The 27,451-nt window shown below is 41.4% G+C and overlaps 2 protein-coding genes across 3 annotated transcripts; both read left to right on the top strand.

The window, feature by feature from the left end:
* The first annotated feature begins 501 nt into the window (after positions 1-501).
* On the top strand, positions 502-9,185 carry LOC127085590 (cellulose synthase A catalytic subunit 3 [UDP-forming]). 2 transcript variants are annotated; one of them, XM_051026100.1, is made up of 15 exons: positions 502-943; positions 1,318-1,567; positions 1,723-1,918; positions 2,507-2,727; positions 2,837-2,954; positions 3,049-3,229; positions 3,530-3,796; positions 4,152-4,497; positions 4,629-4,766; positions 5,348-5,473; positions 5,559-5,771; positions 6,591-6,849; positions 7,277-7,479; positions 7,787-8,137; positions 8,223-9,185. In XM_051026100.1, exons 2-15 carry the CDS (start codon positions 1,481-1,483, stop codon positions 8,805-8,807), a joined length of 3,291 nt encoding a protein of 1,096 aa, XP_050882057.1. In that variant the 5' UTR covers positions 502-943; positions 1,318-1,480; the 3' UTR covers positions 8,808-9,185. The 2 variants fall into 2 exon arrangements, with proteins under 2 accessions (XP_050882057.1, XP_050882058.1); XM_051026101.1 differs by having other exon boundaries at positions 623-899.
* Positions 9,186-25,293: 16,108 nt separating this feature from the next.
* Positions 25,294-26,957, top strand: LOC127085589 (F-box protein SKIP23). Its single transcript, XM_051026099.1, has one exon. It carries the CDS (start codon positions 25,383-25,385, stop codon positions 26,637-26,639), a length of 1,257 nt encoding a protein of 418 aa, XP_050882056.1. The 5' UTR covers positions 25,294-25,382; the 3' UTR covers positions 26,640-26,957.
* The last annotated feature ends 494 nt before the right edge of the window (positions 26,958-27,451 follow it).

The raw sequence follows: 27,451 nt of genomic DNA, 5'->3' as shown, positions 1-27,451 counted from the left end.
TTCATCATCGTATTATGACCACCTAACTTTGTGCATCCGTTGCAGTTTAAAAGATGAGATATTTCTCTATTGTATTAAAGGCTTCATTAACTCTAGAAACATGTGGCATAATCTTGGGTTTTCAAATGCTATATTTTTTTTATAATACACGTCAATAACAATTGACTTAAAATAACAAGTATAACACTCCCTCAAATAAAATTCCACTTGCATCATCATTCATAAAAATATTAATTTATATCGACCTAAAAAAAAAAAATCAAATATAACTCCCTCGATCTTCCTTATACTATCCTCATCAACTATGAAAGTTGACTCATAATTCATACTTATACATTTTACCACTCATTAACTTCAAATTTTCCTAATCGATAATTACCATATGAGTTTAAGATATAACTATTTAAAGATCATGAAAAAACATTTTAAAAAAATGAAGAAAGAATATACATCTGGTTTAGAAAAATAAAAGAAACAAGTATTATGGGGTTTGTTGAGTTAAATAAAATGATTAAGGTCTGAAAATGATGCAAATCAGATACCTTTATAATCGGCTGTCACTCATCCTCATCTGTCGGTGGCAACATTTAACTCCATTATTATAACTTCGTAGTTAAATTGTCACTTTCATCATGTCTAATCCCGTTTATTATCTTTTTCTATTCATTTACAGCTATATACATGCACATTGTAGAGAACTATAAATTAAACAAACCAAAATCATTCAATGCAGAGAGAAGAGAGAGAGAGAATAACGATTTTTTCTTTGTTTTATTGTTGTTACTCTTTTTCTCTTTCCGTCGGTCAATTAGATTGGATCCGAATTCATTTCTAGCTTGAATTTTGTTGCTCTTGATTCTATCTCTTTCTCTCACTTTCTCATTGAATTTTCAAGTGAGGTAGGTTTTTGGAGTGGTTCATCTACTTAGATCTCTTATTTGAGGTAATTCTTTGTTGAAATGATGTAGAAATTGGGATTTAGGGTTTTATGCTTGTAATTGAAGCTGAAATCGTGATAATTGTGTTAATTTTTAGTTCAGTTTTTGTGTTTACTGTTGTTAAAAGCATGGAGTTAGGACTGTTTCTGAGAGAAGATCTATTCAAACATTGAATTTTGCTGTTGTTGTTTTGTTTAATTGATTAAATTGGATGGTTTATGGTTTTACCTTAATTTGATTTAATGAACTTTTTGTTAGTGATTGATGAGAGTTGAAGAGATCTAAACTTTTTTTTTGGTTTATATATGGTTGAATTGATAATGTTTACTGGAAAATTGGAATCTAGTTATCTGATTCAGTTTACTGTTTTGTTGTACAGATCTGAGGTTTGATTTATATATATAAAAAAGAAGGAGTTGCTTCTGAAGTGGATTAGGAATATTGGGAAGTGATAAAGTGTTTGAAGTGATGTGTGTAACTTGTTGAGTTTGGATTACTATTTGATTCCTTATTGGGATCTAGGAAGAGCTAAGTAGGAGACCATGATGGACTCGGAAGGGGAATCTGGGATGAGATCTATGAAGCACGAACACAGGAAACACGACACCGACAGTGACATGTCAATACCGGTAATAATTTGAAAATATGGATAAATTAAATGTAATCACAATTGTCGGTGTCGGTAGACACACCTTTATTTTCCAGAAGTGTCAATATTACTTAGGATGAGATTATTAATCATTGATGCTTACTGGCAAATTTTGGTACTACTTGGAATACTCAGGATAAGCCGATGAAGGTGATGGGTAGCCAAGTCTGCCAGATATGTGGTGATAATACTGGTAGTACTGTTGATGGCAATCCGTTCATTGCTTGCGGTGTTTGTGCCTTCCCTGTTTGTAGGCCGTGCTATGAGTATGAAAGGAAAGATGGGAATCAGTCTTGCCCCCAGTGCAAAACTCGGTACAAAAAGCACAAAGGTAAAATAAGGATAAAAATATGTTATCTGTCATAATGTAATTTCCATTTTTTTTATAAGACAAAGCTTTATAAGACAAGAACATGGTTTTGGTGTGCTAGACAATATGAAGTTTTCTTGGAAGCAAATTGTTCTCTTTCACGTGATATATGAACTGAGTGATTATGATGTTATGTTCTTATTTTCGTGAAAATATATTCTTTTGATTAAAGAATTTTTTCAATGAACATATTGGATCTTCTATAGCTAGGACATGATTTAAATTGAAGTCACTTAACAAAGCCAATAAATGAATCCGGTCCTTCATCTCGGATTCAATGTATGACAGTGTTGGTAATGGTAGGTGCAAGTTGTGCCCCTACCAATAATAATATGTGCTATTACCTTTGACTCGACCAAAATCATTGAAGTGTATAGATAGTTCATAGAAGAATTTATTTGTATTTGATTACCTATTTCAATTGCTTCTACATACCTGCATGATAAATATTATTAATGCAAACAACATATTTTCATAGTATCATGTCTGCTGTTTTCCTCTATATTTAAATGTAACTAGTAATTACCATGCTTATTTAATTGATTTCAGGTAGTCCTGCAATTCTCGGAGATCGGGAAGAGGATGGTGGTGCTGATAATGTTGCCAATGACTTCAAGTACAATTCAGAAACTCAGAGCCAAAAGCAAAAGATTGCAGAACGCATGTTGAGCTGGCAAATGGCATATGGGCGAGGTGAGGAGGTTGATGCTCCAAATTATGATAAGGAAGTTTCTCACAATCATGTTCCTCGGCTAACCGGTGGACAAGAGGTTGTTCAACTAGTTTGCTCTATATTATTTTTTCCATAATATGAACTTGAACAAATATTTCCCAACTGATTTTGAATTTAAATATTCTTTGCTAAATCTTCATTTTCAGACATCTGGAGAATTATCTGCAGCCTCACCTGAGAGGATGTCAATGGCATCTCCTGGAAATGTTCGTGGGAAACGAGTTCATAATCATCTATCATATTCGTCTGACCTTAATCAATCACGTAATTCCTGCCCCTCTCAAACTATGCACACTTTTATATAGTGTCATTTCTATCTAATATTGATTTTAGGTCTTAATTTATATTCCTTGAGCAGCAAATATCAGGGTTATTGAACCTGGATTGGGAAATGTAGCATGGAAAGAAAGAGTTGATGGCTGGAAAATGAAGCACGATAATAAGAATGCTATTCCAATGAGCACAGGTCAAGCTACATCTGAAAGAGGAATCGGAGATATTGATGCCAGTACTGATGTGCTTTTCGATGATTCCTTGTTGTGAGTACTTCTATATTTCTTCATAAGAATGTGTGCTTCATCTCTGTTGCAAGCCTCTTTGCTACTAGCTCTGTCAGAATTAGTGATACTATTATGTTTTTCAGCAGTTAAGGATCTCATTTAGTAATATATCATGACTGATACATGCAGAGTTTGTTATCCAAGTCTATTGTAAAATTTTATTTTATGATTGTGTATTACATAATCAAATTCATTCAATTGTGTCGCTTTTTATTTTAGCACAATGTATGTTTCTTGTTTTTAAGCTTCAGCGCTAAACACGTTGTTTTGTTTATGCAGGAATGATGAAGCTCGGCAACCTCTTTCGAGGAAGGTTTCTATTCCATCTTCCAGAATAAATCCATACCGTATGGTCATTGTTCTGCGGCTTATTATCCTCTGCATTTTCTTGCACTACCGAATTACAAATCCTGTACCCAATGCGTATGCATTGTGGTTAATATCAGTTATATGTGAAATTTGGTTTGCATTTTCTTGGATATTGGATCAGTTCCCCAAATGGCTCCCTGTGAACCGTGAAACATATCTTGACAGGCTTTCATTAAGGTATAGTCTTGAGTTTTTGCTCCCCCTTCTATATTCTATATTATAAGGAAATCATCTTTATAGTTATTCTTTTGTTATGATAATTTTAATTTATTTAATAGAGTTAGTTTCCAATAACTTCTCCACAAGCACTTGCATGAAAGGAATAAAAATATTAAAAGAATCTTTGCAATCACTACGAGTATTTTTAATAATGCGCAAGTTTAAAGTTTGTTTCTTCATCTCAATTTGTTCATAATTTTTCTCATGTAACTTGTTAAATTTTATAAGATGGAATACCTATAAATTTATGCTATTTGAGAAACTGTCATAAGCTAGAATATCCAAACTGAGCCATAATTGACATGACTTGCAGATATGACCAGGAAGGGGAACTGTCGCAGCTAGCAGCAGTTGACATTTTCGTCAGTACTGTTGATCCGTTAAAGGAGCCCCCAATTGTGACAGCCAATACTGTACTATCAATTCTTGCTGTTGACTATCCAGTGGATAAGGTCTCCTGTTATGTCTCTGATGATGGTGCTGCTATGTTGACATTTGAAGCTCTTGCCGAGACATCAGAATTTGCAAGGAAATGGGTCCCTTTCAGTAAGAAATATGCAATTGAACCGCGAGCTCCTGAGTGGTACTTTTCAAAGAAAATTGACTACTTGAAAGATAAGGTCCAACCATCGTTTGTCAAAGATCGTAGAGCAATGAAGGTAAAAACGATTGACTCACAAATCAATTATACTTATTCTTCTATATTGGCATGCATTTGTGTGTGATACCATAATCTATGTTCTTAGCACTTACCAGCATCTTTTAACGGTCATTCCACGTTGTTTCACAGAGAGAATATGAAGAATTTAAAATTCGTATCAATGGACTTGTTGCAAAAGCAACGAAAGTTCCTGAAGAAGGATGGGTGATGCAAGATGGTACACCTTGGCCTGGAAACAACACCAGAGACCATCCAGGAATGATCCAGGTAATTTACTTGTTTTTCTTTTTTATTGGTTGATTTCTCATGATAAAATCTTAAATGGCCTTCTCTGCTTCATTCACTGCTATTTTCCCTCAATAGTTTCATCAACCTAGATTGATTAAATATTAGAAGGGTCAACCTGGGTATATTGTCGTTTCTAGTGTTTACTCTTGTCATTTTCTGTTACAAAATAGTTTAATCTTGCAAATAATACTCCATCCGCACCTATTTATAAGACCTTTTGAGACTATACACATTAAGAAAAGTTGGTAGTGTAAGTATGTTGTAAAATTTGTGCATGCCTATTAATAAATTACCCTTTGTATGTAAATACATTCAATATTGACGTTTAATGCAAATCAGTAGTATTAATAAGGGATATATTTGCAAAAACAGTAATGAATGTATCTAGAAATTTGTGAAGAGTTCCTACAAGGATCTTATAATTAGGGACAGAGGGAATATTTACTTATACATATTTTGACATTTTGACAAATGGCAAGTTTGCTGCAATGTGTGCTGTTGGATTTTAGTTGAGTTTGAGGAAAAGCATTTCATTTTCTAATTTCTTTTTCTATCTGTAGGTTTTCTTGGGCCAAAGTGGAGGACTTGATACTGAGGGTAATGAACTTCCTCGTTTAGTCTATGTTTCTCGTGAAAAGCGTCCAGGGTTCCAACATCACAAGAAGGCTGGTGCCATGAATGCACTTGTGAGTAAACTATAGAAAATGGTGAATTTTTTTCTCTCTACTATTGTACTTATCTCACCATTGATAATCAATCAATTTGTTTCAGGTTCGAGTATCAGCTGTCCTTACTAATGGACCTTTCTTATTGAATCTTGATTGTGATCATTACATAAACAACAGCAAGGCCTTGAGGGAAGCTATGTGTTTTATGATGGATCCCAACCTCGGAAAAAATGTTTGCTATGTCCAATTTCCACAGAGGTTTGATGGTATTGATAGAAATGATCGATATGCCAATCGTAATACCGTTTTCTTTGATGTAAGTATCTTACAGGATATTCAATCTGATTTCTGTTAGGTTTTAGGTTTAAAGTGTTTTCATAATGATATTCAACTTCTTGTGGAATGGGTTACCCCTTATTGCCACGAGTCATCTATCACATGAATGCTTTTACTCCCTCCGTCTCAAAATAAGTGTCACTTTAACAAAAGAATTTTGTCCCAAAATAAGTGTCGTTTTATCTTTTTAATACAACATTAATTAATTTATTCCAACTTTACCCTTAATTAATATTTTCTACACTACTTTCAAATCATCAAATCATCAAATCCCACTAATCATTTATGACAATTTATAATAACCAATAAGTAAATAAGGGTAGTTTTGCAAAATTCTTGCTTTTAATCATTTATTTTCTACTTTTCTTAATATGTGTGAAAGAATCTTAAACGACTTTTATTTTGAGACGGAGGTAGTATATCAAATATGTCCCCTCTTACAAGAGCCATTTGGGCTCAAAGCATGAGGAGGATTTTCACACCCCTAATATCACTTCCGAGCTATGGATTCGGAAAAAAAAAACGTGAATTTTATGCTGTCTAGAAGTACGTTTCCAGAAACGTCAGTGGTTTTATAGAAATGTGACGGTGGGGAAAGTTGCTACGCAAAGCGTGCACACTGCACACTGCACAGGGGCCATTCAATTTTTTTCAGCAAATTAATATCTTTGGTTTAAAGGTCTTGGAGCATTGTCATGAACAAACTTTCCCAAATGCTTAAGTTATTTAGTGAATACAGTATACATGAATTGTTTTTATTATAATACTTATTTTCCCCATCTTGTCTCTTTTTGTACAGATAAACTTGCGAGGATTGGATGGCATTCAAGGCCCTGTTTATGTGGGTACTGGATGTGTCTTCAACAGAACTGCTTTATATGGTTATGATCCTCCTATTAAACCCAAGCATAAAAAACCTGGATTTGTTTCTTCACTTTGTGGTGGAGATCGAAAGAGCTCAAAGTCTGGCAAGAAAGGCTCAAAAAAGAAATCTAGCAAGCATGTTGATCCAACTGTGCCCATCTTTAGTCTCGAGGATATAGAAGAAGGAGTGGAAGGTATAGTGTGCTTGTTGAATATTTACTTGCTTTCTATATGAAGTTCATTTTCTTTTTGTTAAAAAATTGGGGAAGGGGGAATTATCATTTAATTAAATGACCATTTCACAATGGTGGCCAAGAGGATTTGAACTTTCTCCCTAAAATTACAAGGTCACACGCTCTTACTCAAGCTGACACTTCATGGACACATTTCATTGACAATTCTACTAGTTCAAATAATTTGTACTTGTTGTTATATGATGATTTTAATATCTCTTATTAATATTATTATTCCATTCCATTGCTAAAAAGAAGAGTAGGCACATAACTTTTTAGATTCTGTTGAACTTTGAGCTTCAATTCTTTGGTGTATACTTTGCACATAAACTTATTCTGCGTTGTTTTCAATTTATTTTCCCTTTTCTAATACAACCATTTGATTCAGGTGCTGGATTTGATGATGAGAAGTCCCTACTCATGTCACAAATGAGCCTCGAGAAAAGGTTTGGTCAGTCTGCTGTTTTTGTCGCCTCTACACTTATGGAAAATGGCGGCGTTCCTCAGTCTGCAACTCCAGAAACTCTCCTCAAGGAGGCAATTCATGTTATCAGTTGTGGTTACGAAGATAAATCAGAATGGGGAACCGAGGTATAAAACAGAATGACACTAATCCGTTACTTTTGATGCTTTCTTTTGTTTCCTGTTCATTGTCACTCTCATCTCATTTTCAGCTTATTACCAACATATTTGTGCATTAAGACCCCAAAATGCAATAAATTGAACTCAAAGTTTTAAGTAGACCAGGTTATCCTTGATGATAATGTGTATCTTTTATGATTTGAGTAATACTTGGAATATAACTATGCTGGCTTGAAAAAGAGGGAATATGGAGGGGGATATGGTAAAGCATGATTCAATATTTGAATATAATCAATATTTGTCTTATATTCCACAGATTGGATGGATCTATGGTTCTGTCACAGAAGATATTCTTACTGGATTTAAGATGCATGCCCGCGGTTGGAGGTCTATATACTGCATGCCCAAGCTTGCAGCATTTAAAGGTTCAGCTCCCATCAATCTTTCTGATCGTTTGAACCAAGTGCTTCGGTGGGCTTTAGGCTCAGTGGAAATTCTACTAAGTCGGCATTGTCCCATCTGGTATGGTTATAGTGGAAGGCTAAAGTGGCTTGAGAGGTTCGCCTATATAAACACCACAATCTATCCAATCACTTCCATTCCCCTCCTCATGTATTGTACCTTGCCTGCAGTCTGTCTCTTGACTAACAAGTTCATTATTCCACAGGTTTGTGATTTCTTCTTGAACAAAATATAGTATATTGCTTGTTCCTTATAGAGTCTCAATTTGTGATTCCTCTTTTTGCTTGCAGATTAGTAACATTGCAAGTATATGGTTCATATCTCTCTTTCTTTCCATCTTTGCAACTGGTATCCTAGAGATGAGGTGGAGTGGTGTTGGAATTGATGAATGGTGGAGAAATGAACAATTTTGGGTTATTGGTGGTGTTTCAGCCCATCTTTTTGCTGTATTCCAAGGTTTACTCAAAGTACTTGCTGGAATTGACACAAACTTCACTGTTACCTCAAAAGCATCCGACGAAGACGGAGACTCTGCAGAACTATACATGTTTAAATGGACAACACTTCTCATTCCACCAACTACTCTTCTTATTATAAACCTTGTCGGAGTTGTTGCAGGAATATCCTACGCCGTTAACAGTGGCTACCAATCATGGGGACCACTCTTTGGCAAACTTTTCTTTGCATTTTGGGTGATCATCCATCTCTACCCCTTCCTTAAAGGTCTTATGGGACGCCAGAACCGAACGCCGACCATTGTGGTTGTTTGGTCCATTCTTCTTGCATCCATCTTTTCGCTTTTATGGGTTCGAATCGACCCTTTTACGACAAGAGTCACCGGTCCTGATTCTCAGATGTGTGGAATCAACTGCTAGAGAAAATAAAAGTTGGCAGATTGAATAACTTGTCAGTTGCCAGTTGCCAGTTGCCAGTTGCCAGTTGCCACTCCACTGTTGTGATTGTATTGCAATTCTTTTGTTACCAGGTTACAGTTATTAATTTTTTTTTTATATTTATTTGTTCATGCATGTTGTTTAAATTATGTGCAGATGTTGAACTATACAGAAGATAACAAATTAGAATCAAGTTACTTTTTGAGGGTGTTATTATATTATTTTTTCTTTGGGTCTGTAAGGGTGTTATTTTTTGTATAATTATTTTGAACACACCTCCTATTTTATGGGAGAAGCTATTTATTGTTGTTTAGCTATTCATCAGAAGAGCACACGTGTATACACGTCTCTGTTATCATACATATTTTCTTATATTTGTTTCAGCAACACAGTACAGGTAACTTCTGCATGTGCTATCACTTAGTTATATGTTTGATATAATTATTGATCATTCTGTTATTGCGCTTAACTTGTATTGAAGAAGTATGAAAATATACCTTAATAAAAGATAGTATTGGTTTTTAGTAATGTAAATGGTTTTTTAAAAAAGTTATCTGAATTGAATAAATTGCCTTTATTTTTTTATTTTTATTATTTATAAAATTTTTAAAAATTAAAACATAGATAAATTTAAAAAAACATGATTTTACAATTTTATTATATTGTATTATTGTAAATTTGTTTTAAATACATAAAACAATAATATAATATTTTTTAAGGAGTGTGGTATAATGATATGGATGACACAAAGTAGTATTGACTCGTGGTGTGTTATGCAAATTTGAAATCATCTTTTTAGGGTTGGAATTGGAGATTATATTATCCATCAAGTCATATAGTTTAGTTTATAAGATGTAAACTATTGAAGTCAAGATGGATGGTTGAAATGGAGAAGGACATCATGTGTTTTATGTGATGTAAATGTAGCGTTCAAGTTGTATCAGACTGTGGTAATACATGTGATTTCTGTGATAATAGATGTGATTTCGAACGAGATAAAATGTGATTTTGTATGAGACAAAATATTACCAATACGAGAGTAAAATAAGGGTAGTAGAGATGACATAGGATAAATTTAAAATGAAAATATTAGAGAGGGTCAGATAGCTCCTATAGTATATAGTATATAGAAGATGATGGAAAATAAACTTTGATGATTTGAACATGTAGATAAAAGATCGATAGATTATGTAGTAAGAAGTGTAGATTAGATGGAAAGAAGATAAAGACTTAGAAAAATTATCAGAAAAGTTATTAAAAAAGATATCGAGATTAATGATTTGGATAGAAGTATAGTCCTTGATAGAATATTATGGTAAAAATTGATCTATGTAGTCAACCCTACTTAGTAAGATAAGACTCATTTATTATTATTATTTGTTCAAAAAAATAACAACATAAATAATCTTTTAGTATGTGAAAAAAGTCTCATAAATATACCCAACCTCAAACATATGAAAAATATGAATAAATAAATAATTTAATTAATATCCCAATTAAACATATAATCCCACTAAGTAAATTCAATCACAAAATAAACCAAACAATTGTTAATATGTGAACACATGAGTCTCTATGTAGATATAATAAAAGGGAGATGCTTATCATAGCGAAAATGAGCATGATGATAGCATCATGAATGATGTGTTAGGGAGTATGATGATCATAAGAGAGAAAGATGTCACATTTTTATCTAAAATTTTAAGGCATTAGTATAGCAGTTTTTGAGAATGTAAAAGGTGGACTACCGCACATAGTCCAAATATTTTCATATTTAAATTGTACAAAAATAGGACCTCATAAATATTTGTTATGTTTAAACCTTTGCAAAGTAAGACTCATATTTGTTTTGCCACAGTTAAACCTTTATTTATATATATAGACTATCCGAAAACGTAAGACAGTCTTGAGTATTAGGTATATGAGTCTCTTCTCTTATAAATTCAATATTTTATTCATTCATAGGCGATGTGAGACTTAACCACTCACACTTGCACCAAACAATCACTTCAAGTGTGAGTTCCCACATCCTATAACAGGACCCAACACAAGATCTAGTTTTCGTTTCCACTTTAAGTCGAACCATGGATTTGATACCATTTATAGAGGAATTTGGGATGTGTGTGTGTATATATATATATATATATATATAGATAGATAGATATATATATGATCTGCCTGATCAGGAGGGCCTTCCAAGGTCTTGGTGAATGGGCCGGAGAATGAAATGAGAGGGGGGTGTACCTGCAAGGTGCTCCAATGCTTAAGTCAGAAAAGGTACAGAATGAGGTTATCAGAGTGTGAGTTAGAATACCTGCCCTTTGCCATGAAAGGGGTATTTATATTGAGCCCCCAGCGCTGGGCCAAGGCTCCTAATGGGCTGGATTAGCTAGGCCCAAGGAGGAGCTGCCAGGGGACGCGTAAGAAGCGTTAAGACCTAGACCAAGGTCTGCCCCCTGGTCCAACTGCCCCTATCCCTAAGGAGACAATATAGGGGAGTTGGGTGACGTGGTGAGTGAGATGCCGTTATGGCTCTGCCCGACACAACTTAGGTGTCCGCGACGTGGGTTGACGATGAGTGGATGGAGATCATATGAGGAGGACCCGCTCGTTGTCCGACACGTATTTAAGGGGCCGGGGAGACGTTCTTCGGGCGGACGGTCGTTCACCTGACGTGTCCTCGTGGTCGTTTGGACACGGTCGTTTGGACGTGGGCTTGGCGAGCATTGGGCCGTGCCGTGCCTAGTGTCATGGCCCAGTCCAGAACAGGAGCCCCCCAAGTCGAGTCTCTGAGCCAGAGAGATGACTTATGTTTCAACTAAGGGTTCCCCGAGACGATGGGGAAGCTTGATCGTTAGACAGGTGAGGTTGTAACAGACCTGTTCATGACTGACATTTTCTCCGGGAATGTCGGGGATGGAGGTGATCGGTTGGTCTGCACCTTCCTTGTAGTAAACGTGGGTATGACGCGGGGAGGTGGCGTCTTGGTGAGTCGAGGAGACGGATAGGTGCTCGGGTCGTTTCAGTTTCTTATCTTTGATAGACGTGTCTCAGAATTAGTGGCGTCGCTTCGTTTCGTGCGCAAAGACGGCGTAGGCAGGCTAGGCAATGATGACCTAGCGTGTTGGTCTACGTGCCAAGCCCTATAAAAAGGGGTTGAGTAACTTCATTTCCACTTTTTTTCGCTCACACGTTCACCGGAGTTCTCCACATTCTCTCTCGTTTGCTCGCTCAACCGTCTGGACCGCCGTCTCCGCCCGTCCTCCTATCTGAACCACCGTCTTCTGCTCGGGCACCACCGTACCCCTTTCAACTTAACTATGACAGGTATGATTTTCCACTGTGACCCACTGTTTTTCCTTGTTGTTTTCTGTCAAACGCATGCTATTTTTGTAGAAATATGGTTAGGTTTAACTTAGGAACAGTGTAGTGGACTGTAGGTGTATATTAGATGGTAGAAAATAGGGTTGGGATCATACTGTACCGGGCATAAACTTCATATGCCGGGCAATACTTGCATAGGCTGTATGAAGTTTATGCCCGGTCTCCATAGAATGCGCGCGCCACCGAGTTGAGCACGGTTAGTGTCCGTCGCCGCTACGCCCTTTCACTTGACCTGCGGTGGAAGGGTGGATTTGATATGACGTCGAATTCACTCTTTCTGTCTGCGTTTCAGGTGCTACCGGGCGCTTACGACCGAGGAAGGAAGATTCTGGGTCCTCCACCGAAGACGCGACAATCGCTCGTCTCCCTGTCGGGGATGGGAGTGTCCGAGATGGTATCGAACACGCCTCCTCTTCTGGGCAGGTCGACTTCTCATGGGTTGCGGACGAGCCCTTGGGGGAGGAATCAGACTTCTGTGACGAGGCCATCATTGCTTACGCTATGGTCGAGACCATAAGCCGGGAGGATCCACCAAACTGGTATTGCTGCGCCCCCAAGGAAGAAGACCGCATTTGTCATCATTTCCCGGGGAAGCAGTTCACCATGTATGAATTTGCTTTCCGTGAGGCGGGGATTAGACTGCCCTTCAACTCCTTCCAGATGTCGGTCTTCAAGTGGCTCCGGCTGGCGCCGTCCCAACTACATCCTAATGCTCTCGCATTTATGCGGGCATTCGAGTTAGTTTGCCAGTTCCTCGGCATTGGTTGCACCCGGGCTCTCTTCTTCCACGTTTTCCATCTCCAGAGGTCCGGTTCCCGTGGTCGCCACAGTTGGGTTTCTTTCAAGCAGCCCGTGCGTCTGTTCAAGACGTACGAGGATTCTGTTCGCCATTTCAAAAACCGGTGGTACGTGGTGATGCCGATTACCCGGGCTGCCCTTCACTCTCTATACTACTATCAACGGAAACCCAACGGGGAGGAGACGCTGATGTCGAAGATACCGCTGAGGTGGCAGCGTGATCATTTCGATCTCTCCACGGCGCATTACCGGGTCAAGTATGCGATGCTCGGCGAGGAGGATAGGCTCGCGTACAAGAAGCTGGTCGATTACGTGCAGAGCTTCAGCTTGGGGTTCTGGGCGAATCGACAGGGCGTGCCCTACCTGGATGAGGCCGGGGAGCTAATCACCGAGACGCGTTATATCAATACGAAGGCTCTGCTCGAGTGTGATACCGAGGAGGAAGCTCTGGCGTTATTGAGTAGGCAGACTTTGTTTAGCTTTTTATTTCTGTTTATGACTTCGGTCGCTAATGTTTGTGTGTAATTTATTTGCAGGTGCCATGCCCAATGCTCGTGATCGGGTGCTGAAGCTAGCGAATCAGGTCGGCGCTCCTGACCGGGTGCCCAAGAAGAAGAAGAAAACTGTGGCCCGTGTCTCGGAGACTGCTGGCGATGCCGGGGCCGGTCCCTCGCAGGCGGCGAGCGTGATTCCTTCCTCTCCTCCTCGATCTAATCCGATCAACATTCCTGATAGCAGTCCGTCGCCAGCGGCTTCTCCCCTCCATAAACGGAAGCGTCCGGCTGGGCCTCTCACCAGGTCGTCTCCAGGAAGTCCGAATGGACCGGGCAGCTATCTTCTACCTCCCTGCTATGTGGAACGGTCGTTCTTCAAGGCCGAGGAGTCGATTGTTGTGCCTGCGCCTGAGGCCAAGGCTATTCTGGACCAGGACGCTGCTGCCCGGAGAAAAGATCTGGCCAGGGATATTGCTGCTGTCATCCGGGTGATGGAGACAGCCATGGTTATGACCGACACTTCGGTCTCCACCGCCTCGCTGGAGGATGCCCTTTTGCAGGTTCGGACGGAGAAGGAAAGACTATCTAAAGATCTGTCGGACTACAAAGAAGAGCATCAGCTGCAGGAAGGGCTGAGCCAGAAGCTGGAGGAGGTGGAAAAGGAGAGGGACCAGTTGAAGGCTGCTAAGGCGAGCTTGGAAGAGCAGGTGGTCGACCATCAGAAGCTGACCGAGGACAACGCTGGCCTACGGGCTCAGGTTGAGTCTCTCGAGGGAAAGGTCCGTCCTCTGGCAGATGAGACCGAGGAGGAACGCGCCCTTGGTTCGCGCGGTGAGCTGCTAGGGCATATTCGGACTCTCAACCAAGATCTCGTGGCCTGCTTCAAAGAGGGTTTCGACAATGCTGTCGAGCAGCTCGGGCTTCTGAACCCTGAGTTGGTGACAGCAGGGTCGGCCTATAACTGCTGCGTCCGGGATGGTGAGATTATCTGCCCGTTTGAAGCGGAGGAGGAGCTGGGGGGAGAAGAAGAAGAAGAGGATGAAGAGGTGCTCCGAGCGGAGTCTTAGTTTATTTGTTTTTCTTTGATTTTAGTTATCATGGCCTGCGTGCCTTATGTATTTTGGCCTTCGGGCGTTGTAATATGGCCTTCGGGCGTACTTGGCTTCGGCCGCTCTTATCGTTTCTAATGTATGAATATTTTCGTTATCATTCATTGTGCTCGTTTGTGTTTGATACTTGTTTGTATGAATTCGTACTCTGCTCGACTTTGTTAATCTCCTCGGTTTAGGGAACCGACGAAGTGTCGGGCTTTGTGCCCGTGGGTATCGAAGCCCGGGTCCGTTGTTCGAACCCTGGTCCCGAGGCTTGGGCCCTCCCATCGCGAGCTGGGTGCCCTGCCAGTCCTGGTACTTCGACGTTGAGTCTTGGTCAAGATCCCAACCGTCGGGGAGGGTTGTGTTTGTTATGTGACCCCGGATCGTTCCCGGGTCTCGTGGTTCCTCCCTGGGGTTTTGGGGACGAAGAGCGTGGTCGTACCTGCCACGTCTCCCCGTGGTGTATTTAGCTGTAATATTGTCTAAGTTTTTCTGCGTTCCATGGTCGAGCGAGTCGTTCTCCTTGTAGGTTTTCTAGGTAATAGGCCCCGTTGCTCGTTTTGTCGCGGACGCGGTAAGGGCCTTCCCAGTTGGCCGCCAGTTTGCCCTCTCTCGGGTTTTTCTGGTTTCTTCTGAGGACCAGGGTGCCGACTTGGAACTCTCTTTTTATGACTTTCGCGTCATGGCGTAGTGCTATTTTTTGTTTGAGGGTTGTTTCCCTGAGAGCTGCTTCGGAACGTATCTCCTCGACTAGGTCGAGCTCGGCTCTAAGGGTTTCATCGTTCATTTCCTCGTCTAGGGGCTCCTCTGTCCTCCTCGTTGGCGTCCGTATCTCCACCGGGATGACTGCCTCGGTGCCGTAAGTTAGTCGGAACGGGGTTTCCCCGGTGGTAGAATGTGGTGTCGTGCGGTAGGCCCATAGGACGCTATGTAGCTCCTCGACCCATGCCCTCTTTGCCTCACCGAGTCTGCGTTTGAGGCCACGTAAGATTACCCTGTTGGCCGCCTCTGCTTGCCCGTTCGTCTGCGGATGCTCGACAGACGTGAAATGCTGTGTGGTGCCCAGGCTGGCGACGAAGTCCTGGAATCCTCCGTCCGTGAATTGTGTCCCGTTGTCTGTGACAAGCGCCTGGGGTATACCGAACCGAGCGAGGATATTGCGTTTGAAGAACCGGAGAATGTTCTGCGCGGTTATTTTAGCCAGTGCCTCCGCCTCGATCCATTTGGTGAAGTAATCCACCCCGACGATGAGGTATTTATTCTGATATGATCCGGTGACGAAGGGTCCGAGGATGTCCATGCCCCACCACGCGAAGGGCCATGGGGAAGACAGTGATTTGAGGTCGTTCGGGGGTGCGAGGTGCATGTCGGCATGTCGTTGGCATTTGTCACATCTTTTGACGTGCTCTTTCGAATCGTTTTGCATGGTCGGCCAGTAGTAGCCTGCTCGAAGGGCTTTTCGTGCGAGCGATCGTCCGCCGAGGTGTTGAGCGTTAATTCCCCGGTGTATCTCTCCAAGTATGTCGGGGACTTTCTCTTCCTCGACGCATTTGAGTAGTGGGATGGAGAATCCTCTCCGGTAGAGTTTGCCTTCGAGGAGTACGTACGAGCATGCGCGTCGTTTGACAGTGGTCGCCTCTTTCGGGTCAGCCGGGAGTTCGTCTCGCGTGAGGTAATTGTAGATGGGTGTCATCCAACAGTGGGCATCTCCAATAGCGTTGACCTCGAGTGGAGGCGGTAGTTTGTCGATGCTGGGCCGAGGGAGAATTTCTTGGATTACTGATTTATTCCCACCCTTTTTCCTCGTGCTGGCTAGTTTCGAGAGAACGTCTGCCCGTGTGTTGTGCTCGCGGGGTATGTGTTGAACTTCCCATTTTTCAAATCTATCAAGTTTTTCTTTGACGAGGGACAAGTACTCGAGGAGGTTGTCGTTCTTGGTTTGGTATTCTCCTCGCACTTGTGAGGCCACGAGCTGGGAGTCGGTGGATATTTTTACCTCTTTTGCTCCCAGGTCCTCGGCTAACCTCAGGCCTGCGAGGAAGGCTTCGTATTCGGCTTGGTTGTTTGATGTTGGGAACGCTAGCGCTAATGATACCTCTATCAGGATCCCTTCTTCATTTTCGAGGATGACCCCGGCCCCGCTGCCTGATGTGCTAGAGGCGCCATCGACGAAGATCGTCCATTTGTGGGCGCTTTCTGCTGGAGTCGGGCAGTGGGTCATCTCCGCGACGAAGTCGGCCAGTGCCTGAGCTTTCAAGGCTTTCCTACTTTCGTATTGTATGTCGAATTCGGAGAGTTCTAGTGACCACTTGAGCATCCTCCCGGCCATATCCGGGCGCCCGAGCAGCTGTTTGATTGGCTGGTCGGTCCTCACCTTTATCGTGTGTGCGAGGAAGTAATATCGTAGTCTCCTCGCTGTGTTGATGAGGGCCAGGGCGACCTTTTCGATTTGCTGATATCGGAGCTCGGGACCTTGGAGTGCTTTACTCGTAAAATAGATGGGCTTTTGTCCTTCGTCGGTTTCTCTTATTAGAACGACGCTGACGGCCTCGGTTGCCACGGATAGGTATAAGTATAGGGTTTCCTTTTCTGATGGTCGTGATAAGACCGGGGGTTGGGACAGAACCTTCTTTAGATGGAGTAGCGCTTGCTCGCATTCATCGGTCCAGTCGAAGGTAGCCTCTTTGCGAAGGAGTCTGAAGAATGGCAATGCGTGCTGGGCGGACTTGGCGATGAAACGGGAGAGTGAGGCGAGCACTCCATTGAGTGACTGGATCGATTTTTGGGTTTTCGGGGTCGGAAACTCCGAGAATGCCCGGCATTTGTCGGGGTTGGCCTCGATCCCTCTTTCGGTGAGATAGAAACCGAGGAACTTGCCTGCCCGGACTCCGAACGTGCATTTTTCGGGGTTGAACCTCATTTTACACTGTCTCGCCTGCTCGAATACCTTCGCAAGGTGTCGAGCATGGGTTATCTCCTCGTGTGATTTGACGATCATGTCGTCCATGTACACTTCGAGCATGTCCCCTATTTCGTCCTTGAAGACTTTGTTCATCATGCGTTGGTATGTAGCGCCAGCGTTCTTGAGCCCGAACGGCATCACGTTGTAATAGTAATTGCCCGTTGGGGTCATGAACGCTGTGTGTTTCTTGTCTGCGGGCGACATAGGGATCTGGTTGTATCCACTGTATGCGTCCATGAAGGACAAGAGTTTAAAACCTGCAGAGTTGTCAACGAGCAAGTCTATATTAGGGAGGGGGAAAGCATCTTTCGGGCAAGCCCTATTAAGATCAGTATAATCAACACACATACGCCATTTTCCATTATTTTTCTTAACGAGGACTACATTAGAGAGCCAGGTTGTGTACTGGGCTTCAGAAATAAAATTTGCCTCTAAGAGGTCTTTTACAGCTCGCTCGGCAGCCTCTGCCTTTTCGGGCGATTGCTTGCGTCTACGCTGTGCTATGGGCTTGGCTGCCCGGTCTAAAGCTAGCTTATGACACGCGATCTCGGGGTCCAGCCCGGGCATTTCTGCGGCATTCCACGCGAAGAGGTCGGAGTTCTCTTTGAGGCATGCTACTAGCTCTTCTCTTGTTTCCTCGGGTAGTCCCTTACCTATCTTCACCGTCCTTTCCGGATCGTCCCCAAGAGGAATGAGTTCGAACTCCCCGTCGGGGATTGGTCGGACCGGGTGTTCGAGAGAGCGTTCCTTGGGGAACCTCCCCTCTTCGGTCTCGTCCAGCCCGATGCGACAGTCGAGGTCGATGGCGTTGACTCCTCGGGCAGGATCCTCGGTCTTGAGTTTTTTGTTGTTGCAGTTGCTCTTCGTGCTGACTACGGCCTGTCCTTTTACTGCGGCGTCGTAGCATCGCCGGGCTGCTTCGATGTCACCATGGATGGTGACCACACGTCCCAATTTGGTGTAGTATTTCATCTTCAGGTGGACGGTGGATGGGACCGCGGTGAGTTCGGCCAGCGTCGGGCGTCCAAAGATGCAATTGTAGAGAGACGGACAGTCTACGACCAGGAATTGGATTTTGACTTCCCTGGCCGTTTCTTGTTCGCCGAAGGTGACGAGGAGCTCAACATATCCCCACGGTCTGGTTGTTGCTCCGTTGAATCCTTGGAGATCTGATCCGACGTAGGGGGCTAAGTTGGTCTTGTCTAGCTTCAGAGTCTTGAAGAGGTGGACGTACATGATATCCACTGAGCTGCCTTGGTCGACCAGGATGCGTCGTACGTCGAATTGGGCCATCTTCGCCCTTATCAATAGTGGGATGCCCGAGTTCGGGGATCCGCCCGGGAGTTCCTCCAGGAAGAAGGATATTGGGTTGGATTTTCCCCGGTATTTTGTCAATGTCGCTTTCTGCTCGGGGGCAGTCAGTAGGAGTTCGTCGAACTTACGTTTGACGGAGAGGGCCGCGGATTCCCCGTTAGTTCCTCCTCCTGATATCACCAGTGTGGTAGGGAAGTTTTCCCAGGGGCTGAGTGCAGTGATCTTGCCCTCGGGCAATGGTTCGGGGAGGAAGAAATCTTCCGGTCGTGACACGCAGAGGGCCACTTGATAGGGAGAGTTGTCAGGGGGTGTGTCTTCCCGGGGTCTCTTCTTCTCTGGCTCGTCGTGTCTGGGAGCTTCGTTCTTCCTCGTATACTGCTTTAGGTGCCCCTCTTGGATTAAAATTTCTATCGCATCCTTCAGGTGGACGCAGTCTTCGGTCACGTGCCCGTGACTTCTGTGGAACCGGCAGTACTTTGATTTGTCGGTGTGGGGCTTTGGTGCAGACGGTTTTGGGAACCTGACCCTGCCCTGCTTAAATTCAGAGTTGATACATTCTGCGAGGATGCGCTCTCGAGGAGCTGTCAGTAAGGTGTACTCGCTATATCTGCCCGCGGGGCCTCTTCCTTCCCGGAGCTCGCGAGGTCTTTCTTCTCTTCGTTTGTCTCCGTTGCGACGGGAAATGCTCGTGTCCTCGCGTTTTGAGTGCTCGGTCTCCCCAGCGTTACGTCCGCTGCGGGCATTGTGTGCCACCTGCTTTTCCTCGTATCTGATGTAGGCCTGGGCTTTATGCAGGAGCTCGTTTAAGGTGCGGGGAGGCTCGATCCCTACGGCTCTGCTAAGTTCACTGCCGGGCAAGAGACCTCTCTCGAGGAGATACTTCTTCATGTGCTCGGTGGTATCTACCTCGACAGCTTCCTGGTTGAATCGCTCGATGTATGAGCGCAGTGTTTCATTCTTCTTCTGCACTATGGCTTCAAGGGTCGCCTCAGTCTTGGGGTGACGACGGGAAGCTGTAAAGTGCCTGGTGAACATGGACCTCATGACTCTCCATGACGTAATGGACTCAGGGGCCAAGCTTTTGTACCAAGCCATGGCCCCTTTCCTGAGGGTCGTTGAGAACAGTCGGCATTTGAGGTGCCCGGTTATATCATTGCGGTAGTCGAGCATCGCGTTGACGTTGTCGACGTGATCGTCGGGATCTGTAGTCCCGTCGTACACAGCTAGATTTGGTGGTTTCTCCATGCCTTTGGGGAGCGGGGCTTCCATTATTGCCCGAGATAGGGGGCAATGCAAATCTTCCTCGTCGCTCCTTAAGGGAGACAGTTCGTTGTTGTCGGGGCTGTGTCCGCGCCTTGGTGATGTTCCCGCTCGAGCACCGTCACGACGGGCGCGTGCCCTGCTGACGTGGGGTTCTGGAGAGCGACGTCCTCGCTTCTTCGTTGGCTCCGAACGTTGTTGTATCCTACTCACCGGCTGGGGCCGGGCCTCTTGTCGTTCGGCTTCGAGGGCCATGATTCGTTCGTGCTGCTGGTGGAGCATAGAACCGGCCTGATTGAGGGCATTCACCATGGCAATCATTACGGCGTCTCCTTCAACGGGAACGGGAATGGGATGAAATGTCTCTGCCCCTAAATTGTGGGCGTGAGAGGCATCCCCGTTGTTTTGGGGCTCTGGAGACGGGGTGGATGGATGACCGTCCCGAGCGTCCGTTTCATGGGATGGCGGGCCGTCGTCCATATTGTAGTTGACGAGGGGACGACTGTGATCGCTATGTTGTTCTCCGGCCATGTTGGAAGGACAGAAATAAATGAGCTTTTGATCCTCGTTTGATGAAGATGGGGATAGCTAGTTCCCACAGACGGCGCCACTGATCTGCCTGATCAGGAGGGCCTTCCAAGGTCTTGGTGAATGGGCCGGAGAATGAAATGAGAGGGGGGTGTACCTGCAAGGTGCTCCAATGCTTAAGTCAGAAAAGGTACAGAATGAGGTTATCAGAGTGTGAGTTAGAATACCTGCCCCTTTGCCATGAAAGGGGTATTTATATTGAGCCCCCAGCGCTGGGCCAAGGCTCCTAATGGGCTGGATTAGCTAGGCCCAAGGAGGAGCTGCCAGGGGACGCGTAAGAAGCGTTAAGACCTAGACCAAGGTCTGCCCCCTGGTCCAACTGCCCCTATCCCTAAGGAGACAATATAGGGGAGTTGGGTGACGTGGTGAGTGAGATGCCGTTATGGCTCTGCCCGACACAACTTAGGTGTCCGCGACGTGGGTTGACGATGAGTGGATGGAGATCATATGAGGAGGACCCGCTCGTTGTCCGACACGTATTTAAGGGGCCGGGGAGACGTTCTTCGGGCGGACGGTCGTTCACCTGACGTGTCCTCGTGGTCGTTTGGACACGGTCGTTTGGACGTGGGCTTGGCGAGCATTGGGCCGTGCCGTGCCTAGTGTCATGGCCCAGTCCAGAACAATATATATATATATATATATATATATATATATATATATATATATATATATATATATATATATATATATATATATATATATATATATATATATATATATATATATATATATATATATATATATATATATATATATATATATATATAGAGAGAGAGAGAGAGAGAGAGAGAGAGAGAGAGAGAGAGAGAGAGAATTTCCATCCAAAACCTTAAAGAGACGTTTGATTTCCATATTTGTTAGGAAAAAATATTCTTAAATATAAATGCTCTTAGGAATAAAATAAATTTCATATTCATATTACTTTATTCCCATGTGAGAAGGTGAGAATATCCATTCCCATAAAACTTTACATATATTTTTTTTAAAAGATGTATTTAATTATCAACTTTTCTAAAAAAACATTAAATTACATGCCAAACACTTTTTCAATAAAATACTTAGGAATTAAGTTTCTATATTTTTATTCTGGGGAATTATATATAAATCCTAGAAACTAATGCCCTTAAGACATTAAGTATATGAGTCTCCTCTCTTATAAATTCAATATTTCATCTCTTCATAGGTGATGTGAGACTTAACCACTTATACTTGTACCCAACAAATGTGAGTAGTTAAGACCCTCAACACTTACGGATGAGTCGAATGTTGGATTTATACGAGAGAAAACTCATTTACCTAATACCTTAAGGTTATGAGTGAATATGTGACTTCTCCCTCTTTTTTAATCCTGGAGCATTAGTTCCGTTGTCGTTTCTGCCTTCCTTAGACTCTCCAAAAAGTGGTATTAAAGCTATGGTTCAGCTTGGTGGAGGAGCGAGAATTGGACCATGTGTTGGATTCTGTTCTAGGACGTATAGAACTCACATTTTTTGAGAAGATTGTTGGGTGTAAGTATTAGTGTTTAAGTCCCATATCACCTATGAATGATTCGAATGTTGGATTTATAAGAGAGAAAATTCATTTACCTAATGTCTTAAGGTTATAGATGGAGATGTGACATCTCCCTTTCTTATGGTATTGAAGCATTAACCCAATTGCCGCTCCCGCCTTCCTTGGACTCTTCCAACAAGTGATATTAGAGCCATGGTTCATCTTGGTAGGGGTGTGGAAATTGGATTATGCGTTGAATCCTGTTATAGGATGTGAGAGACTCACACTTGTGAGGAAGATTGTTGGGGTGTTGTATGAGTTTTTAAGTCTCACATCACGAATGAATAATTTAAAAGTTGAATTTATAAGAGAGAACTCATTTGCCTAATGACTTAAGGTTATGGGTGGAGATGTGAGATCTCTCTTTTATGATCTTAGAGAATTAGTCTCATTGTCTCTCATACCTTTCCCAGACTCCCTAAAAATGTGACACTAACTTTTCTGATTGATTCGAAATAATAGAAACATCAAATTCACAATTGGGGTATGATGTATTACCTTTCATATTTGATACCTTTGTACCTTAAATGTAAATGGGTATAGATAAATGAATAAAATAAATTATTTAAATTTCGGGTATTTCAAATTTCGGGTTTCATATTTGATAAGTGAATTGTGATATTCAAATATCGGGTTTGATTTAAAGGTTTTATTACTTAAAAGGTAAATTGTGTTATTATCCACAATAATTAGAAGGAAAAGCAGCAGAAAGAAAATAAAACAGTTAAGTAAATAACATAATTTAAAGATATATAGTTAGAGAGATGACACCAGAGAATCATTCAATGACTTATACCCTCAACCAAAACTAAGTAGATATTTACATGTTAATCTCAATAACCAAACAAAACTTTTACAGACTGAGTTCTATAATCAAACAAAGATTTTTCAATGGTTAATTTCAAGAACCAAACTCAAATTTTCAACAATATCACACTCTTTAAAGTAAAACAACAATGACACGACACTAGTACAACACTTTCCTCACAAGTAGTTTTCACTCACAATACACTAAGACAACTTTGGTGATTTTTTTTAAAGAAAGAGAAGAGAGTAATAAAATGTAAAGAATTAGGAAAACTATGATTATTACTGTGTAATGAATTGAGGAAAAACTTCTTTCATATAGAATATTTTTTGGGTAAAAAGTGAAATAATCCATATGTCAAATTACTAACCTAATCGATAAAACTAATCGATTAGGTACCTCAAATAATCGATTATTGTGGCCCCCCAAAAATATTTTGATATAAAGTCGTTACCAATCATTAAGTGACCACCATAATCGATTATAGACTGAATTAGGTATCATGCAATCGATAAAGCAAATGATCTAATCGATTAGGTAGTTTGAAGAAGTCTCCTAATCAAGCAGACAATCCTCCAATCAACTAGCTAGGCCCTAAAAACATTTTAAGGGGATTTTGTTAAGTAAAGAGAGACCTTAAAAAGTATTTTAAGTGTGGGCGTGAATTGTCTCAATATCTTAGGAGTTACTCTCATATTTTCACAAGACTCTAGTCACTCAAACAGATACGACCAAACAAGCTTTGAGACTTCCTCTCTTTCACAACTCTGAAGCTTTCAAATTTCTTTGACAAATATACCGATCATATAAGCACTCCACTAGAACTTTGAATCTTTTTCATGATGAGACTTGAGATATCTTCAAGTTAATCACCATCATCAAAGAGTTGGAAAAATGTCACCACTAACTTCAACATTCGACTGCCTTGTTGTCATCAAAACATCTAGATGGTTGTCAACATCAAAATCATTAACTTCATACATGCAAGCACATAGATCCATAAAGCAGAATTTAAATTATCTAATTTTTTTCTCTAAAATAAAAGCTATGTTATTTTTTGAAGACAAATGAGTATCATAAAATGAACAAAGTAGAATGGAGAAAACCATAATAGAATGGAGTGGAGCGAAATGAAGATTCGATCTATCGTTTGAAAATTTTAAGATGGAACAAGGTAAATTCTTCATTCCACCCAAATCAAAAGAGAAGAAATATGATAGTATGTGATGGAATAAAATTCATACCATTCCATTCTGCTATATTCTATTTGATTTTAAATGACCTAAACTAGGCATGACAACGGGACGGAGCGATGACAAGTTTCGCCTACCCCAAATCTAAACTCAAATCTCAGTTAAAAATATGTTCTCTGTCCCATACCCGCATCAGAATCAATTTCGTAGATTGGAATAATCAATTTCCCCAATCCATAATTTGTCCGAATTCTAAAAGACATTAAAAATAATAAATTAAACTACCGTGAAAAATGTCTAATATACATTTCAAATATTTCAAACACTAAAGTACAAACCAAAATATCAATGTACTAATATTATATTATCAAAATAAAATATTTCAAATTATCAAACATGACGGATTCGGGGACATGTTCGAGAGGTTAATAGTGTTATAATTACTTGTCCCATACTCATCATTTGTAAGGGAAAAACCAAATCAGACCCGAACTCAATCAAAAGGGTTTTTCTCCATCAAACTCAAGTGGATTCAGACGGATATCCATATATATGATTTTATTACCATATCTAATACAAATAACATAATATCACTTCCATCCATCACGCATCTCATCCGGTTCAATTTCATCTCATTCAAACCGTGGTTTTCATCTAATAAATTAAAGACTTAAATTTCCTTCAATTTTAATTTTTCTATTTCTTTAGTCATTAAAAATAAATAGCTTTATAATCATTTTATTTACACTTTTTAATGCAGTAATTAGTTATTATAAATTTTTTGGTAGACAATTAAAGCAATTCTAAATTATAAAAAAAATCTAATTGATACTAATTTATGTCTTAGTGACTCAAGTTAAAAAATAAAAAAATAAAATATTATTATATAAATTTTTTAACTTGTGTCATGCAATTGCAAGTTAGCATTATCGTGATATTAAAAAGAATTTAAAATAAATAAATATAGAGATTAAAAAGTAATTTTTCTAAAAGAATAAAAATAAAGGGGACCATTAAAATATTGAAACAAGAGTATTTCTTCCCTACCCCGATCATCATCTTCTCCATTTCCAAGTTCCTGTACATAAAGAATCATCACATTCCCCCATTCATGGCAGACTGGTCTCAACTCCCTAAGGACCTCCTACATCTCATCTCCCAAAAACTCAACTCCCAATTCTACCAACTCCGCTTCCGCTCCGTCTGTTCATCATGGCGCTCCTCCACCCCCCAAAATCACCACAACCACCACCACCACCTCAATCTACCTCCCAAATTCCCAAATCCCTCCAACAACGATTCCACCAACGATGATTCCACCTTCCCTCTCTCCAAACGAACCCTCTTCCTCATCTCCCCACCCCCAAATCAACAAACACTACATCCATGGTTAATCAAAATCGGTCCTGACTCACGTGACCAATCTCACCTCTGGCACCCTCTCTCACGTGACAAACATTTCCCTCTCCATTTCCCTAACCTAATCGATTTCAACCAACTCCCTGTCATCGATCTCGGTTGCGAATTCGTCATCGGTAACTTCCCTTCCCAATCTTCATCTCTTCCTCTCAACAACTCACTCTACATGGAGAAGGTTGTTGTATTTGACGCTGACGCCGACACGTGGCAGATCGGGAACGGGAAAGCAAAAGCAAAAGCAAATCGGTGTTCGGTTCTTCTCACTATTCACATTTCTGGCAAACTTGCTGTATTCCGATGCGGCGATGAGCGGTGTGATGAGCGGTGGACGATAATTCCTGAAATGCTGACGCCTTATGATGATGTTTGTGTTTTCAACGGACGGCCTGTTGCGGTCGATAGTACCGGTCGGGCTGTTGTCGTGGGAGCGGATTTGAGTGTGGAGTTGGTGGCGGAGCCGGTGTTTGGTGGAGATAAGAAGTTCTTGGTGGAGAGTGACGGTGAATTGTTGCTAGTTGATAAATACTTGTCTTGTCTCGTGAGTTGTTTGAGGGATGATGGTGATGGTGAAGGTGATGGTGGGGGAGTTTATGAGATTGAACATGGTTTCGCCGAATGTGAGTTTTGTGAGATTGGAAGGGAGAGAGCTGTGAGGTTTCATGTGTTTAGGCTTGATCAGAAGGAGAAGAAGTGGGTGGAGGTGAAGAGTTTGGAGGATAGGGTTTTGTTTTTGGGGGAAGATTGTGCTTTTTCTGCTTCGGCTTTCGACTTGAGGATTGGTTATGGGAATTGTGTGATATTTAGGGATGATGTTTATAGTGATTCTCAATCGAGTGAGCTCGGGGTCGGTGTTTTTCACTTGGGTCAGTTTCGGATTGCGCCTTTGTCTTGTTTTCCTTGTTATTCTATGTTTTTCTGGCCACCTCCGGAATGGGTTGGGCTGCATTGACAACAGCTGAGCATGTGTCTTGGATAGAAAGATTTGGAGTTTGAAGCCGATTAACTGTGCTGGAATATAATCATCGCTTATTGGTTAGTACTTTTGCAGATTCAGTTCTACATGATACCAAATGTTATTATCATTACTATTTTAATGTTAATGTTGACATTTGATTTGTTTCTGTTGATAGGTTGGATTAGTTTTTCAATAAGTAGTTGTAGAAAAATAAATGCTGAAATGTTCTTATAATGAATGATTCTGGGTCCTTGTATAAATTGTAATTGTTTTCTGCACTTCAACTTTATAAAAAGATCTCTTATAGTCTTATCTAATTTGTTTTTAAGCATAGAAAAGAATCATGCATTTACCTTTATATTGATATTATTTTGTTGTTCCTAGTGATAAGAGTTTGATTTATTCTGAATAAGAATCAGCCATCTGCTGTAACATGCCTTTTGGTATAATAGTGCTGATTATTCATGCTCTTCATGTTCTTCGGGTAAATCACATAAGTTACCATTTTCTTTTTCACACACTGCTTATAAAGCACCACTTGAACTGATATGTAGAGCCTTATCCCTTTACCTCAAGTTTCAATTGATTACCTTTATTAACATATTTACACATTTTACTTGATTATATTTCTTGAAAAAGAAATCTGATGCTCTCGGCATATTTCAATTCAAAATGCTAGTTGAAAATCAATTTCCCCTCAAACTTAAAAGCTATTCAAATTGATTGGGATGGTGAATTCTTCCCCTTTACTTGGTTCCTAAATCAAAGTGGTGTAGTTCACCTTCTCACTTGTCTTCACACTCTGT

This window comes from Lathyrus oleraceus, chromosome 5 (genome assembly GCF_024323335.1).
Source record: "Lathyrus oleraceus cultivar Zhongwan6 chromosome 5, CAAS_Psat_ZW6_1.0, whole genome shotgun sequence".
NCBI lineage: Eukaryota > Viridiplantae > Streptophyta > Magnoliopsida > Fabales > Fabaceae > Lathyrus > Lathyrus oleraceus.
The sequence above is the reverse complement of the archived record's forward strand: the minus strand, read 5'-3'. Positions and strand labels throughout refer to the sequence as shown.

Excerpts from the sequence above, each read along its gene's own strand:
- LOC127085590 (XM_051026100.1), top strand. The coding sequence starts at position 1,481 with ATGATGGACTCGGAAGGGGAATCTGGGATGAGATCTATGAAGCACGAA. Across the intron at positions 1,919-2,506 it reads TCGGTACAAAAAGCACAAAG|GTAGTCCTGCAATTCTCGGA; the intron begins GTAAAATAAGGA and ends AATTGATTTCAG. Across the intron at positions 6,850-7,276 it reads TATAGAAGAAGGAGTGGAAG|GTGCTGGATTTGATGATGAG; the intron begins GTATAGTGTGCT and ends CATTTGATTCAG.
- LOC127085589 (XM_051026099.1), top strand. The coding sequence starts at position 25,383 with ATGGCAGACTGGTCTCAACTCCCTAAGGACCTCCTACATCTCATCTCC.